This window comes from Sinohyriopsis cumingii, chromosome 8, assembly GCF_028554795.1.
Source record: "Sinohyriopsis cumingii isolate HCF-2022 chromosome 8, ASM2855479v2, whole genome shotgun sequence".
NCBI classification, from domain to species: domain Eukaryota; kingdom Metazoa; phylum Mollusca; class Bivalvia; order Unionida; family Unionidae; genus Sinohyriopsis; species Sinohyriopsis cumingii.
The window spans coordinates 110,041,429-110,057,923 of record NC_142968.1 but is presented as its reverse complement, the minus strand read 5'-3'; the positions used below and the strand labels follow the sequence as shown (position 1 = coordinate 110,057,923).

At 34.9% G+C, this 16,495-nt stretch overlaps 1 protein-coding gene across 5 annotated transcripts in view; it reads left to right on the top strand.

Annotated features, from left to right (window-relative positions):
- LOC149794367 (uncharacterized) overlaps positions 1-16,495 on the top strand; it is a 396,171-nt gene that overhangs the window by 279,100 nt on the left and 100,576 nt on the right. For 4 of the 5 annotated variants that reach the window (XM_089968539.1, XM_089968537.1, XM_089968542.1 and 1 more), the window contains one exon: positions 6,362-6,605. In XM_089968539.1, coding sequence (XP_089824665.1) covers positions 6,362-6,605 — 244 coding nt within the window. The remainder of the gene's footprint in view (positions 1-6,361; positions 6,606-16,495) is intronic. The other variant, XM_089968538.1, reaches the window with a different exon arrangement.

The following is a 16,495-nucleotide window of genomic DNA, read 5'->3' as shown; positions in this document are numbered from 1 at the left end:
TCTGAAAGTGAATCAAATTTTTCAGCATATGTTAATACTCTTAGCCATACTGCTCAAACAAATGAAAGGATATAAGATTTCATCTTATTGGCTGATAAAATTATTGGTTTTAGTAGTAATATAGGACACCAGAACATGACCCATAAGCAGTTGCTGTCAGATCTTCACATAGGACATTGAATATCAGATTTTAATCAGATTGCTTACAACCTTAATCATCTAATTTTCTATTTAATGATCAGGTTGTTGGAATTCGCAACAGGCCACAAAGGATACATAACTTCCATCACTCACAATCTCAGTTACAGCAGAGGGAGCAAACGAAAGGTTGCAGGGATGTCACTAGAGCACATGCAACTGGGAAACAGTCCTACCGAATTTACAACCATCTAAAACCACTGTTCTCCCAAACCAAGTGGAAGAGTCAACGAGAAGTTGATTGTTTTGACCAGTGTTCCATAAGACCTTCCCTATCTCAAATGACACACATGTATATTCATGGTCCCCCGTATCACAGATCCCAGTAGGGAGAATTCCCCAATCTTTTGTTGCTGATTGGGAAAGATTTATCATGACATGTGGACCCAACAAGTGGTTTCATCAGAATTTGGTATCACACTCAGTGCACCGCCCAAGCCTTTGTTCAAAGTTCTTTCAGCTACAACACTGCACTTAACACTTTGTCATCAACCTATGTGCATTCAGTCAACACTTTTACACTCTTGGGTTCACAATAGGATACAATGTGTTCTAATACTATATGTTGTAGAGAATATGCAGTCAGTGTGTTCTAATACTATCTGTTGTAGAGAATATGCAGTCAGTGTGTTCTAATACTATCTGTTGTAGAGAATATGCAGTCAGTGTGTTCTAATACTATCTGTTGTAGAGAATATGCAGTCAGTGTGTTCTAATACTATCTGTTTTAGAGAATATGCAGTCAGTGTGTTCTAATACTATATGTTGTAGAGAATATGCAGTCAGTGTGTTCTAATACTATCTGTTTTAGAGAATATGCAGTCAATGTGTTCTAATACTATCTGTTTTAGAGAATATGCAGTCAATGTGTTCTAATACTATCTGTTGTAGAGAATATGCAGTCAGTGTGTTCTAATACTATCTGTTGTAGAGAATATGCAGTCAGTGTGTTCTAATACTATCTGTTGTAGAGAATATGCAGTCAGTGTGTTCTAATACTATCTGTTTTAGAGAATATGCAGTCAGTGTGTTCTAATACTATATGTTGTAGAGAATATGCAGTCAGTGTGTTCTAATACTATCTGTTGTAGAGAATATGCAGTCAATGTGTTCTAATACTATCTGTTGTAGAGAATATGCAGTCAGTGTGTTCTAATACTATCTGTTGTAGAGAATATGCAATCAGTGTGTTCTAATACTATCTGTTGTAGAGAATATGCAGTCAGTGTGGACTTGCAAAGGCATGTCTTGATATTCACACTCACCCACCTTCCAGAAGTTTAGTGATTTGCCAGCAACAGGCTGCAAACAGCAGGCTACTTATATTCTGGAGCAAGACCCATTTCAGGATGCTAAAGGAGTGTGGCCCCCTCAGGATCATTATTTGTACATCAAGAATCTCGAGATGAAAACTATTTTGAAATCTTTTCATTGGTGGTTGGAGAACCTAGATAGGAATGGAGTTCTAATTCTGTCTGACAACTCCACTGTGGTGACTTGTCTCCCCAGCAAAGCAGAACCAAATCCCCAGACCTTTGTACTCTTGTTTTGGGATTTTCTAAGTAGTATCCTCATTGACAAATACATTTTTAAGTTTAACATATCCTAGACCGGCTAATGCAAGAAGGAACTAATACAAACAGCACGGTCACTTCCTCCCTCAGTTTTCACTCAATAGATGCTTCATGGGATCCACCTATGATGGGGGGCCCCGAGTGGCCTAAAGTGTTCTCTGTTATGGATCACTGCCATCTCACCTCTGTCGGCGTGGGTCTCGAGATTTGGCTAATATGGGTATGTGAGAAAGCTTGTCAGTAGCTTCTCTTGGGTCGGTGGTTCTTTCTTGGGTTTTCCTGGGTTCTTCCTCCACCATTAATACTGGCCGCCATGTAAAGTCTATTGTGTGCTGAAAAATGGCATTAAACCCTACAGCAACAATAACCTATGATGGACCTGTTGATGACAAGGTGGAATGCCAATATGACAACCTCTGTCTTACCAATCCCGGATCCAAAAGGCCTAGATAATAGATGCTCTTTCTACAGATTTGGATGGCCAAATGTGTACACTTCTTGAAGACCTCAGTTCTGAAGTGATACAGGAATCAAAAGAATTAGAATGTCTCATCCTGATTGCTCCACTCAAGTGGAAATTTTGAATCAGCTTCTCACAACAGAAATCACTGGGAACTGAGATATTCCTTTGCTTTGTTAAGCAACCATGATATTTAGTGTTTCATATCAACCCAGAGTTACTGAACCTGCACATCTGGATCTTCTTAAGATGAAACAGTTTTCACAAGTGTTGGAGAATCCCTCCAATGAGAGGGTCTTGCATCTTAGAGGTGTACAAAGGCAATGGAATATATTCTCAGTGGAGTGCATAGGAGCAGTTTATACCCAATGTTAGTCATCCATACTAGGGGCCCCGAGTGGCCGAGTGGTCTAAAGCGCTCTCCGTTACGGATCACTGCCATCTCACCTCTGTCTGCGGCGGTTCGAGTCTAGGATTCAGCCAATGTGGGTATGTGAGAAAGCTTGCCAGTAGCTTCTCATGGGTCGGTGGTTCTTTCCGGGGTTTTCCTGGGTTCTTCCTCCACCATTAATACTGGCCGCCATGTGTAGCCTATCGTGTGCTGAAAAATGGCGTTAAGCCCCAAAACAACAACAACAACAAAAAAAAGTCATCCATACTACAGTAGCTAAATTCCTATGTCTTCTCAGTGAGAAACAATTAGTACCAGTCACAATTAAACTTATAGTTCCATGATCACTAGCACATTGTGTTATCATGGAAGACAGGATATCAGAAAAACCAAAGGCCATCTGATCTTCTGTTCATTTTGGATTTCACCTGGCCAATTGTACTTGATCCTTGCTCAGGTGGAATTTATCATGGGTATTAACCTGGCTGAATGAGACACCATTTGAACTGCTCTGAAGAGCTTAATTAGTTTGCCTCGCGTACAAGTTCTGCCTCCTCACTACTTTGACATTCAGCAGGCAAATCGGTGAATACATTTCATATTGGTCGACCCATCTACATGCAGTTGCAACAAGATGGATCAGTACAAGTCATGAAGCCTCCTGCTTTCATTACCAAGAACAGGTTACTGTTCATGGGTAATCAGATATTGGCAACAATTCCTGTCTACTCCAGATCTGCCAACTCTTATGATTTTGCCATAAGTCTTACAAAAATTACCCTTAAAATACGGACTTATGGCACACTGGCAGAAAATATGGGAAAATGATTGTTGCCGAAAAATCTGGATAATTAGTTCATCTGTGTTTTATTTTGATCTGGATTTCATCTTAGAATTAGTGAAATTAGTCAGGGAACCAGACTAACTTAACAGCAGCACCGCAGATGCTTTAAACTGCACCTATTTGTTCGTGCGAAGTGTCTGCATGATCAAACTGTTGATTATAATTTTTTTAAAATGGCTTCCAGAAAGAGATGCATGTTTAAGACAAAGGAAAAATAAGCTGTTAGAAAAGTGTTCATAATCAGAACAGAGGAATAAAAAGGAGTATTCAGATTCTTGTAAATAAAAGCTGGAAAGGACACAGTTATATTTATTGGACATCACATGCCAGTTTGAGTATATCTCGTGGTGGGAGATACGATTGCCATCATCATGTGAAATGGAAAAGAATTTCCAAGAATTATGTTAAGTTGAGAGATAGCAACAAGCCATTGAATTACATAAGTTTGTGCAGCTAGAGGTAAATAAAGTCTACGCATACTTTACAAACTTTTCAGTTGAACATAATGTTCATTGTCGATGCATCAAACTTTTAATTATGTTTTCCAGCTTTACATTAGCAGTTATTGATATTTTGTTTCACCTTACTGAAACTGGTCAATCTTATGGAAAAAAATCAACTGCCTTACTGAGATGGACTCGTCAGGGTTGGCACATCTGCTACTTTGGACACTTCATCTTTAGGTCATTACAGGCAAGCTCTGAAGTAGTATTTCAGGAAGCCTGAGCTGTTGCATTGAGAGAGATCACAACTCATTTGCCTTCAAAGAGGGGAAGAACGATATATCAAAATGGATACTCCTATATAAAGTGGGTTATCTATTCCACATATCAGACTAAACCAACACCAAATAATTTGCTTTGCATATTGGCTCACAGTGTTAGGACAGTTGGTACAAACATTGCATAGGAACAAAACTATTCTTTCTTTGTAATTGTCCAAGCTGTGGGATGGAGGTCTGACTGCATTTCTCCAGTTTTTATCAGAGATCTTTCATTGTAACAGGCTCAATTCAGTCTGGTATAACTTTTATATGCATAGGATCCAGTCGATTTCTTTAGGGTGGTGAAACTTATTAGAATGTTTACAAATGGGGTCTTGAGGCTAAGAAAAAAATATTTTTTAGGTCACAACCCAAAGAGATTGGGAACCCCTGTCCTGAGGCATTATGAGTGGGTAACATAGTTAAGAATAAAACAATTTTTTCTAGTAAAATATGATTTTTTCATAATACTTATACACCTTCCCAGCCTCCCTGCAGTTACATCCACATACAGAGCATTCATTTCACTCCAGTAGTAACTGACAAATTCATGGGATTTGGGGGACAATCCCTGTATCAAGGGAGATCACTCTAACAGCCACCTAGTGTGGGCAGATAACAATTAACTATTTAGCTAAAAATGTTCAGCCATGGAGGGCTGGATTTGTGAAATAGTAGTAATTCTAAGATATTGTGATTGGATAAGTATTATTGAAGAAACATTTTACTGGTATCATCAGTACAATCTTCCTTACTAGCCATAGGTCATCAAGCCATTTTGTTTCACAATAATTCTAGACATATGTTGCAAGATGAAACAGTGTTTTCAGAAAGTTATTTTGTGGATAAAAGAGTTACTGCATGTAGTAAGTGGAGACAGTTGGCTAGTTAAAGAACTTATTATACCCACTTGGTGGTCATTATGATGACTTCCATGATTTCTGCATGCTGTGAAAAGAAATGCAAAATTTGAGTTTAAACTGAATCTAAACAAGCATCAATGTTGACAACTGAAGATACATTTTTTCGAGCCTTTTCTGCCAGGTAAATATAACAGTCATTTCAATTGGATCAGTTTTCAGCTATATCCAATAAGTAAAGTGTTAAATCATGATTTATCTTGCTTCATATGACAAGGGTCATGGTAACAAAGTGAATTGATGACCTTTCGATGGTAAAGATGAAGTGGAAAGAACTGCATAGAACCTGATCTGATGATGGGTTCCATGTTCCCTCTAAGCTGCGCATGCAAACAGCCGCACAGCTGTTGAGACATCCCTGTGCAGCTGAATTGTTCTCCGCACAGCAGATCAAAATTACCAAATATTCAATCCAACATTAATACTAAAATCTATCCAAAATGCTTGCACAATGCAGTACATCTACCATTCGCTTAGAGGGAACGTTGGATGGGTTATGCAATAAAAATCATGGTTTGTTTTGGTCACAGTTGGGTATGCATTAATAGTCAGTTAGATATGGTGTTTTTTAAGCTGGCATTCATACTTTCAAGGTAGAATTGTTTTTGGAGCAAAAGGTTTGGCTCAGAGTCAGATGAAAACTGAAAAATGTGTGTTATAGTATGCACAGAATTTATTACTGGTGTTAATTGCATCAGCTTGTGTTATCTTGGGATAATTACATAATCATGTGCTATTTTGTGTTTATTGCATTATCTTGTGTTAATTGGCTGTTAATTGCATTATTTTGTGTTTTCTTGGGTTATTTACATCATCTTGTGTTGGTCTTATGTTTATTACATCATCTTGTGTTAATTGACTGTTAATTACATTATTTTGTGATGGCCTTTTTTGAATGCCATGATTGAATATTTTATGAATTGGTAAATTTTCATGTTGTAATTTATTAACATTAATACAGTTTTAAAAAAAGGATTTGAAGAAATTTGTCGCACGAAAACAGTCATATTATTTGTTTGTGTGCTTTATTCGCTTATTTATTGTAAAGAAACTGACATAAAAGTATTGGCTTTGGTTTGTAGAGACCAGCTTGTTTTCAAGTCATTGCTTTGAAGAAATTTAAGGCTTCCATTTGAAGCATAGATATATTTGTTGTTTTATATACATTCAATGCATAATGTTTCACAGCATCATTCTTTCCTTTAAACTAGGATAAACTTGAAGCAGAAACAGGACGAAAAATACAGGATTTACTGAAATCGCCAACACGTAAAAACAACACAGCGATAAAAGCTCTTGAAAATGTGATACAAAATAGCAGTAGTGGTAGTACCTTCAACTACAGTTTTGTTATGCCAACATCACCTTCAAGTTCAGCAGTGACAGGTGAGCGTAAGAAATCTGCTACACTTCTGGAAATCGAGAAAAACCACACGCTCTTCCTGGAGCAACAAGGCGAGTAACGTACACTGAAGTTAGTCACGTGACATGTTTGCTATGTTATTTAATATGTAATTATACAAATTTGGAAGTAACAAATAAAGGGATATTGCATCGGATTCTAATATCTGCAAATTATGTAATTATATTGAATGTTTTGCTGTATTGAATTTAATTTTAATACTTACAAGCTTGTCAGATTTTGTAATCAGAATTGGTTGTTTGCCAATTTCATACGCAGAGAGCATGTAGTGCATGACCTTGATATGTTTTCACCATAAAACCACCATCATTATCATAAATTGACTTGTTTCTGAGTCTCGTTCCCCATTAACTGTGTTGCACTAAAATTTCAAATTAATTGAGTGGGAAGCGGAGATGAGTTCTTCAATTTTAATACCTGATCAGTATTGTAACTGAATCTTTCTATAACCACAGCTGTTGAAATGGTTCCATTTTAAATAAATAACAAATTATAATACTTAGCGCTCATGAGATGTATTTATGTAAATTTAACATGTAAAATAATGGAAATAAATGTAACGGAAATTTTTTAAATTAAAATAATGCTTTTAAATACTAGAGTATAGTCAGTATCCTTTAAATCATTTACCATATACTTGTAAATTTTGTCCAGCTCTGTGCAGAATAGACCCTGACCTGCCTTCACTTAATGTGATGGCAGATCGTGGTCCGTGTTGTTTGTCCAGACAAACTGCATAGACCCAATCATACCAGCAAATTATTTGATGGTAGATCTAGGTCATTGCAATTTGAAGTTGGACTTAAAGGTCAATATGTACAGTGATTGTCCCTCTCTCAACTCCATTGGAAGTTTGGATTTAAAAAAAGCAAAGTAAAGCAAAGAAAGATGGTCTTGAAATTTCTGTATTTTTTAAGGATTATAACCAAATCATATTATATTTACTTAAGAAATCTTTGCCTTCATTGAAGAAATATGGAAAAAGTCCCAAGCAACATTACAGTTAGTATATTATGTAAAAGAATTTTCTTGGCATTTTTCATTTATTCTTTCATTAATTGAAGATCGGAATTTTTTTTCCAAAACATTATGAAAGCCTTTAAGGTTTAGTACAGTAGGGAACAATGTTCTTGGCCTGTTTTAGGAGGGTACTGTGACCGCCTCTCCTTATTGGTGGTACCCTGCCCTCACTGTTCTATACCCAGCTTTCTTCACAGATGGGGGTGGGATTCCTTGTCTTAAAAGACTCAAGTTTTTATAAATGGCATTTGGTAACATGCAGCATGTGTGCATTTGAAAATCAACTTGGCATCAATAACCTCAGTGTATCACTTGTAGCAGTGCAAGTAGTATCATAAATGCATTGGTGGAGTGCATACAAATCCCCTTTTTCACAGATGATGTCTTCTAATGAAGCTTTATTGCACTTTAAATTCTTTGAATGTCAACAGTTATCATGCCCTGACAAATCATTTGGACACAACTCAGGTAAAGCATTAAGCTTTAATGAAATCTGATCAGAATAATAAAGAACAATACTAATTGTGTTGCATATTAAAAGGTTGCATGACTTTGTCTTTCAAATTAATTTGGATGATTCCAGAAGCCTATAGTTAACACTAATGCACTTGTAGAATGAACTTGGAATTGTAGGATGTCAGCTGTTGTAAAATCAATGTTTACGGCACATCTTGAAATAGCTTGAGCTTTATGTTATGACATTATCAATATGATGTCACTTGTTCAGTGTATTGTAGAAATATTGACTCCAGGACAGATTGGATGTAAAATGATATGATTGCAACCTTTCTTTTAATAAATTACTGAACAAAAATAATACTTATACAATTTTTATATTTGCCATACCCTTCTGTGAATAAAACCCAAAATTAGAAAATGGGAAGAATATATGGGGAAACCTTTGGAAAACTTGAGTGATTTATGACCTTCTATAAATCATTTGTACAGCTGTGAAAAACTGATATGATCTCAGTGACTGTGCAATGCTAAAATTTTTGGTACCAGTGTAATGTTCCATCATATATTTGATAAGAGAGGCCTATGATCTTCAACCTTTGCCAATCTGATTACACAGAGATGTGTATTCAAGTCTGGATTGTGCAAGAGGAAATTTCTCTGTAGTTTTGAACTGCACTGATCATTTGCTATGTAATTAATCAATTTGGAAAAGAAAGGTTAAATACTACAACAATTTATAAGTCATCATCCTGAACTGGCAGGGGTGTTTGAGCTCTATATCAGGAGCTGTAGATACAGTTCAATCAGGAGTTGTATCCATCCACTAATGGTCTTTCAGTGTACTAAGTTACATCACAGCATCTGTGTAATTAATTTCAACCACAGCTCAAATCACTCAATTGCTAAGAAACCTGAAATATTGATTTCAGACTAATCTTTGCTAATTATTTTGTACCAAGAAAGAGACTGAGGACAAAGATGTGATTTTTTAGATGGTATAAAGACTTTATGAAAAAAGAAAAGATTTTATTTCACTTTCTGTCATTTGAATTTGCAGTGGATGTCGGTTTAAAATAAATTTGATGATAGTATTCGCTTAGAGATAGGTGGATTTCTGGTAAGGTGCCAGGTTTGGGCATGCATTTTTCTTCCTTGTGATCGGTGTTACTTACAGGACTTACCATTTTAATATCAAACACATAAAAATTTAATCATAATAGAAATCATATAGAAAATGCATAGCTTCTCATAAAGAAAACAGGCACATAAGTAACTTGGAGTAATATTTTCAAGGCCAAGGTCATGATTACATGTATCTATATTTGATTATGCATGCTCTGTGTATGTATATACAGCAATATCTAACAAAATTTTAAAACTGTTACTGTACTTATTCTAAAATTTGCAATTATGCATTCATGTCCAACTGTTTTCAGTGTACATACCGTATATGCATCTTAACTGGTGTACCCATAGTTACTAACATTATCTCCCTAGCCAGTGCAGTAGGTTACCATAGAGATGACCTTTTCCTTGAATTGACCAAGGACATATCATTATGGGTCTGTAGTGTCCATCAAAATCCAGCTTGGAAGAACCAGTTTATTAAAAGATACAAACTGGGGGTCAATTGTGATTTAGATCACACTTTAGAAAGACGTATTTTTTTCCAAATTATTTTAAGCATATTTTATAGCCAGAAGAAACATATAATACCATTAGTACTCACAAGTAAGTTGGACCAAACTTCCAAAATAAAATAGACCCAGATCTGCCATTGTACAATGAACTGGCAAATCAAGGACTATGTTGTTTGTACTACTTAGTTGTCCTTTGAACTGCACATGATCTGCTTATGCATTATGCTATGGCGCAACAGTGTCATTACAGTTGAATGTTATATTGACTTATCATCAGCTGCATATATACGGTATATATAAGTGATGATAAAAGGTCATCAGCTGCATATATATGGTATATATAAGTGATGATAAAAGGTCATCAGCTGCATTGCATATATATGGTATATGTAAGTGATGATGAAAGGTCATCAGCTGCATATATATGGTATATAAAAATGATGATGAAAGGTCATCAGCTGCATTGCATATATATGGTATATATAAGTGATGATAAAAGGTCATCAGCTGCATATATATGGTATATATAAGTGATGATAAAAGGTCATCAGCTGCATTGCATATATATGGTATATATAAGTGATGATAAAAGGTCATCAGCTGGATTGCATATATATGGTATATATAAGTGATGATGAAAGGTCATCAGCTGCATATATATGGTATATAAAAATGATGATGAAAGGTCATCAGCTGCATTGCATATATATGGTATATATAAATGATGATGAACGGTCATCAGCTGCATATATATGGTATATAAAAATGATGATGAAAGGTCATCAGCTGCATTGCATATATATGGTATATATAAATGATGATGAACGGTCATCAGCTGCATATATATGGTATATATAAATGATGATAAAAGGTCATCAGCTGCATATACACAGTATATATAAATGATGATAAAAGGATTGCACACAAGTTCTTGCAACTTGCTAGTTCCACTCATGAAACTTAATATGTACAGATTTAAATGTACCATGTATACTCACCTACAAGTTGGACAGCAACACAGCACATCAGGGTCTGTGTGGTTTGTAGTTGGACCTAACTTGTACATGAGTATGTATGGTATGCAGCTTGACAGAGTTTGCCTTGATTTATCAGAGGCTCACACCATTATTACTAACTGTACTGGCTCAGGGGCTAATTGTCTGTTTTTATAAATCTTTCTGTAGTTAGGCAGAAGGAAAAACTGCACTCATGGGAGCTGGCATTAATGTCCTGTAATTGATTCTTATTTTATTTCACATGATTTTACATAATTTATTTGGGATAAAGCACCAGATTGTATGAGATTTACCACTGGTGTCTGCTTGTGAAGCAGTGGTATTGGCTTATATATTGGCAGTTAATTTTTTTTTGCAATAAAATAATTTGTATCAGATTCAGTATTTCCATTAATGCCTTGTTAAATCAGACAGTTCAATCTCAAGACAGATTCATTTTTACTTAATAAAGTCTCAAAATAGAATTCTCATTTGATCCTTGTTGGACTTGTTTTAAAATAAAAACTTGATGAAGTATTGTAGTTTTTATTGAATTTTAAGACGTCAATACATATCTTTCACCGTAACACTAGACAAACTTTGTGTGCATAGAGGAAAAATAACTTATTTTTTTACTTATTAAGCTGGGTCCTTTTTTCCTTCTCTTTTCTTAATTGTAGCCAGTTGGTTTCTTGATACAAAAGGTACTTGATTTTTTAAAAAATTGTTCCATTTTTTGAGGTGATGAAATTTAATATCTTCCACCTGTCTATCCCACCCATGGCTAAAAATTTATATTTTACCCAGCATTGCCAAATGTCCTCAGTACCTATTCTCAGCATGTGTAATAACAAGTTTCTGATCCAGACCTATCATCCTTCAAGAGACATGGATTTTGTTAGAAAACGTATTCAGTTTATATGGAACAAATTGTGTATCCAGGGAAACATAAAATCAAATAGTATTATTATGTCTAGATAAATGTCATCTATGTAATTAATTTTTTACTGTAGTAGAGAATACTCTTATGACAGTTTTGAAGTTTGTTGGATACATTTTTTTTAAAAAACATGTATTGTTTTTATAATAGATTCATACTGATTTTTTTTCTCTCAAAAGAATTGAAGGAAATAATTTTGTAACCTATTTTACCACCATCTTTACTTGCCTATAACTTAGTACAAGTTGGGATGACTGCAAACAACATTGACCTTGATATATAGTCACACAATGTTGATGCAGATCAGTGTCTATGTTGTTTGTTCTGGTGATTAATCCTTACATATAGCAAAAACCAAGATCTGCCAAGGCATTATATGATCTGGATCTGTGCAGTTTTCAGCTGGCTCTGACAGACAGACAGACACACACACACACAGAGTTATATACATGAATCAGACTCTTCTATTCTTTTCTAAATATCAATTACTAAATTATTAGGGCACAGCAGTGAGATGTGGGAGTTCTGTAGCAAATGACCTATACCATCAGACCAACTTTACACATGATTTTACCAACAGCAACCACAGCTCTGCAACTCCTACAGATAATTTCATGCTAATTGGTAGCTTAATTGCCTATCACAAGTTAGATGTGTCTTTGGAAGGTTTCATCATTTCAGTCCAATTTGAAGGATGCCTGATTGGTTTTTGATATCACATTCTGCTCATTATTTTGGCTCTATCAGGCTGAGGAAATTGAGCTATGTGCCTCTCCCAAGGATACACCAAGGCAGCCAAACCCATGATGCTTGGATTATGAGCCTGGCATTCTGCCAGCTGAGCTTCCATAGTTATTGCCCATTTTCCTTCAGTTTTAAATCTGTGCTTAAAGGTCACCTGCCACCTATATTGTACAAACGTGTGATATTATTATAGTTATAAACAAAACGCATTGGTTATGCATGCACACCATAAAAATGTTTAATTAGACTTAAAACTCCGCTTTTTTAAATGAAAAAATTATTCAGCAAATCTCCATAAACAATCAGTAGTTTCCGCATGCCAAAACCGGATATGACATACACTTATCCCTTCTATTGAACATAGCCATTCAGGTGTTTAATTTCCCCATGTAAATGTCTGTGTGATATAGCATATGATTGTGCTTTTGAACAGCAAATATGGTGCACTGTGTTGCATACGGATGTTACCAAAAGAGTGATGATGGGAAAAAGCATTCTTTCTTTTTCCGAAAAACCATGTTTACCTGAAAAAAGTGTATTTAATCTGTGGGATCAAATAGGGGAGGGATGGGAAAGTTGTATCATTTATGCCAGATTATAGTGAATTTGGCCCAAAGACAATTCGACCTAACTCGAAATACAATTCGGCCAAACTTAACAATAGTTTGTATGTTCTTTTTCTTCAACAAAAAAGTAGATGCTATGTAAGATAGGTTTTAGGAGGGAAAAAAACTAAATTTAAACAAACTGTTTTGATATTCTTTGAAAGAAAATAATCATACTTCGTAACGTACATATTTATGAGAGAAAACACAAACTGACATATCTTGCTTGTTCTAATTAAAATATTTATATACATTTTTTATGCTAACAAATATATGCATCTGCACAACAACATTCTCAATTTAAGTCTTCCGGTCAAATTATCAATAATCATTTATAAAACAAAAATACATAACAGATAATATTCTACATAATACGTATACATTTTGCTAAGGGTAGTGTACATGAGATATTACAACATATATACTTAATTTTAGGCTTCACGTTGTAACACAGCTGCATACAATACATACTAGATTACACATGAGAGAGAGAGAGAGAGAGAGAGAGAGAGAATAATGTTGAGCATTTTGTCAGTATTTAGTTGCTGCAATATGAAGCTCTTACCAGTTAATTTTATTGTTTTTATTTTTCAAGTTGTCTTAGTGTATGCATGCATAAATTGAAAGCTTGTCATTACTGGTCAGTATCGTCAATCATATTTGCTCCATTGTTCTGTACAAATTAGAAAGGAAATAATTTTGTGTTTAATTTGTGCCCCCCCACATACACACTCACGGTACAAAATAAATTGATAAACATACACTTGTTTGAAAATAACATGAAGAAATTAACCTTGCATTGTTATCATATATTCCTTCTTTTTTTATCATGCAAAAATTATTTTTAAAAAATATATATCCAAGAAATCCGTATATGTAGCAGATGCCAGCTTGCGTATGCATCCTTAGTGTAGTGTGTATCGCTTATGTCAAATAACAAAATTGCAAATGAGATGAAAGTATCACCTGATTGCTTGAAGGCACCTGCCATTTACGCATGATAAGTTACTTATTGCAAACTGACCCAGATTGTATTGTATCCAGGTTAACTATAAGTCGGTATCTCAAAAATAATAAAAAATCATTATTTTAAAATACATTCAATGCAAGTGCAAATGATAATCTTTTTGCTTGCATGGGTTACAAAAGTATTATTAAAGCAAGTTATTATTGTGTATAATATTTGCCCTTCAAACATCAATTATGATTACATATGGCAAACAAATAGAAGCCCAGGTGATAAACACAACTGGTATGGAGCAATAAACTCATTGTTTAAACTTACCGACAGGATATCATATACATAGGTTATTTTATTACAATGCAAACCAACCCTGGAAAATTGACTTTGGTGTCTTTTTAGTGTGCTGATTTTTTCTTCTGAAGTCGGCCGACAAAAGGAAGTCATGTTTGGTTCCTTTGGGTTCTTTAAGTGTGCCAATTTCTTTCGTCTTTTTTTTATATATAAAGTCTGCTGACACAGGGAAGCCAGCATTGATTCTTTTTACTGTATTACTGGGAATTTTCAAAATAAATTGAAACAATGGAATAGTTTTGAAAGCTACACAGTCTAGTGCATCGTGCACGCGTACCGATATAAGACTGAACAGTAAATTAGTTTTCATTAGTTTCATATAAAATATTCCCTATCCATAGTTTATAGTGTTTTATTTTTCGACAACAAGAAGCATGTACTTCATCTTGTAGGGATAAATATACGTCATTTCCTGTTGCGTCCTCTATAGGTGGGAAATTGTAACTAAGAGGAAGTAACAGCGTTGTATACTTCTATTTCGAGTAATTAAATTATTATTTCTTCTTTACACTTGATAATTTTTTTTGTTTTTTTTAATGTGCTAGTGTAACTATTTTTAATCATGTAATGCAAATCTGATATCAGTAGGAAAATGTTGGAGTATGGCCAGTGACCTTTAAACAGATCATTGTAACCTGTACAGCTGAGAATTCATTCCCCATATTCTAATGGAATTTCTTGTGTGCCTCAACACAATGACCTAAATGTTTCCTTTGTGCATTTTGCATCATCAGATCCATTAGGGATAGGTTACAACCCATATCAGTTAGGTTTAGAACTAGCATACCTCAAGAACCACTTAACATTATTTGGTACACAAATTGTTTCATTGAACTAGATGTGCCTTTTATGGGTTTAGACTTTGGACAGAGTTATGGCCCTTGTCAAGTGAACTTTTGGCTTCACATAGAAACTTGAAATGTTGCTTGTACTCAGCATAAAGTAACTCAAGAACCACTTAGCATATTCTGATGGAATTTGGTAAGAACATTGTCTCTTACATCTAGATGTACCTTTTATAAGCTTTGCCTTTCTACCCCATTTTGAAAAGAGTTATGGCCCTTGACAATCAGCTTTGTGTCTTAATGCGGAATGTAGCTTATATTCAACGGCACTCATGAACCACTCACCACATTTTGATGCAATTTAATGTAAATATTGTTTTATCAACCTAAATGTTTTTTTATGGGTTTTGTTTCATCATCTATATTTTGGACTGGGTTATGACCCTTGTGAGTGAACTTCATATCATTAAATGAGTTTTCTTGTATCAACAAATTCTTCAAAGAATTGGAATAAGGTATTCTTTGTGATTACTTCAAGCAATATATGGCCCACAATTGCCATATATTTTAATTTTGTTTTGTCTACACAAGTTGCTGGAGCTACAGAGCAAATTGTAGTTAGCAGGGCCGCTCATGATATACCCATTGCTGATAGCTTAATTTTTCAACAATAAATTCACAAAGCTACTTTTATGTTTTGTTCTGGTTGGCAAGAATTTTTGTTATATATAGCAAAAAGATGATGCCAATGCCTAGTGTTGGCAGTGACTGTCCACTCTTGGTCATTCTCCTGTTGCCAGAATAGTTATATTGGGATAGACATAAAATATAATAGCATTGTTTCAGGATAGTTTGTTAACAGTAAAGATAGCCCTGGATATTGCCAGTATTTCAGAACATCTGACCACTTAAATTAATTAAAAAAATTCATCTGTTGTTAGCCAACATCTATGACTATGCATGAGCAAGCATTAAATGTGGGCCTAAGTTTGTCTGTGAAGGGTGTATAAATGTCCTTCAAGACACTAAACAGAAGGGAGTTCCTTGTCTTATTGTTACAAAAATAAACATATGCTGTAATTAATGAGTCAGCAGATCCAAATGCAATATAACTGCCAGATCCTTAAATACAAAAGTTGGTTGAAGTTTAGAAATTCTGTTTTTGTTTTGTCTTGCAGCTTTGGAAGTACTTTTGCCTTTCCGATGGTTGAAAAGCACATGATCATCAGTAGTTTCATTTGATATGTTGAAATTTTGATATTAGCAAGATATTCATGAAAATCTGAAAAAATATCTGTCTAAAGCATTCTGGTCAAAATTAATGTTCTGAACTTATAGTTTGCATTTTGAACTATAGATGATCTTGCTTGTTCGGAGTTGATTTTCACCTTGACATATTTAGATTTAATTCAGGAACTA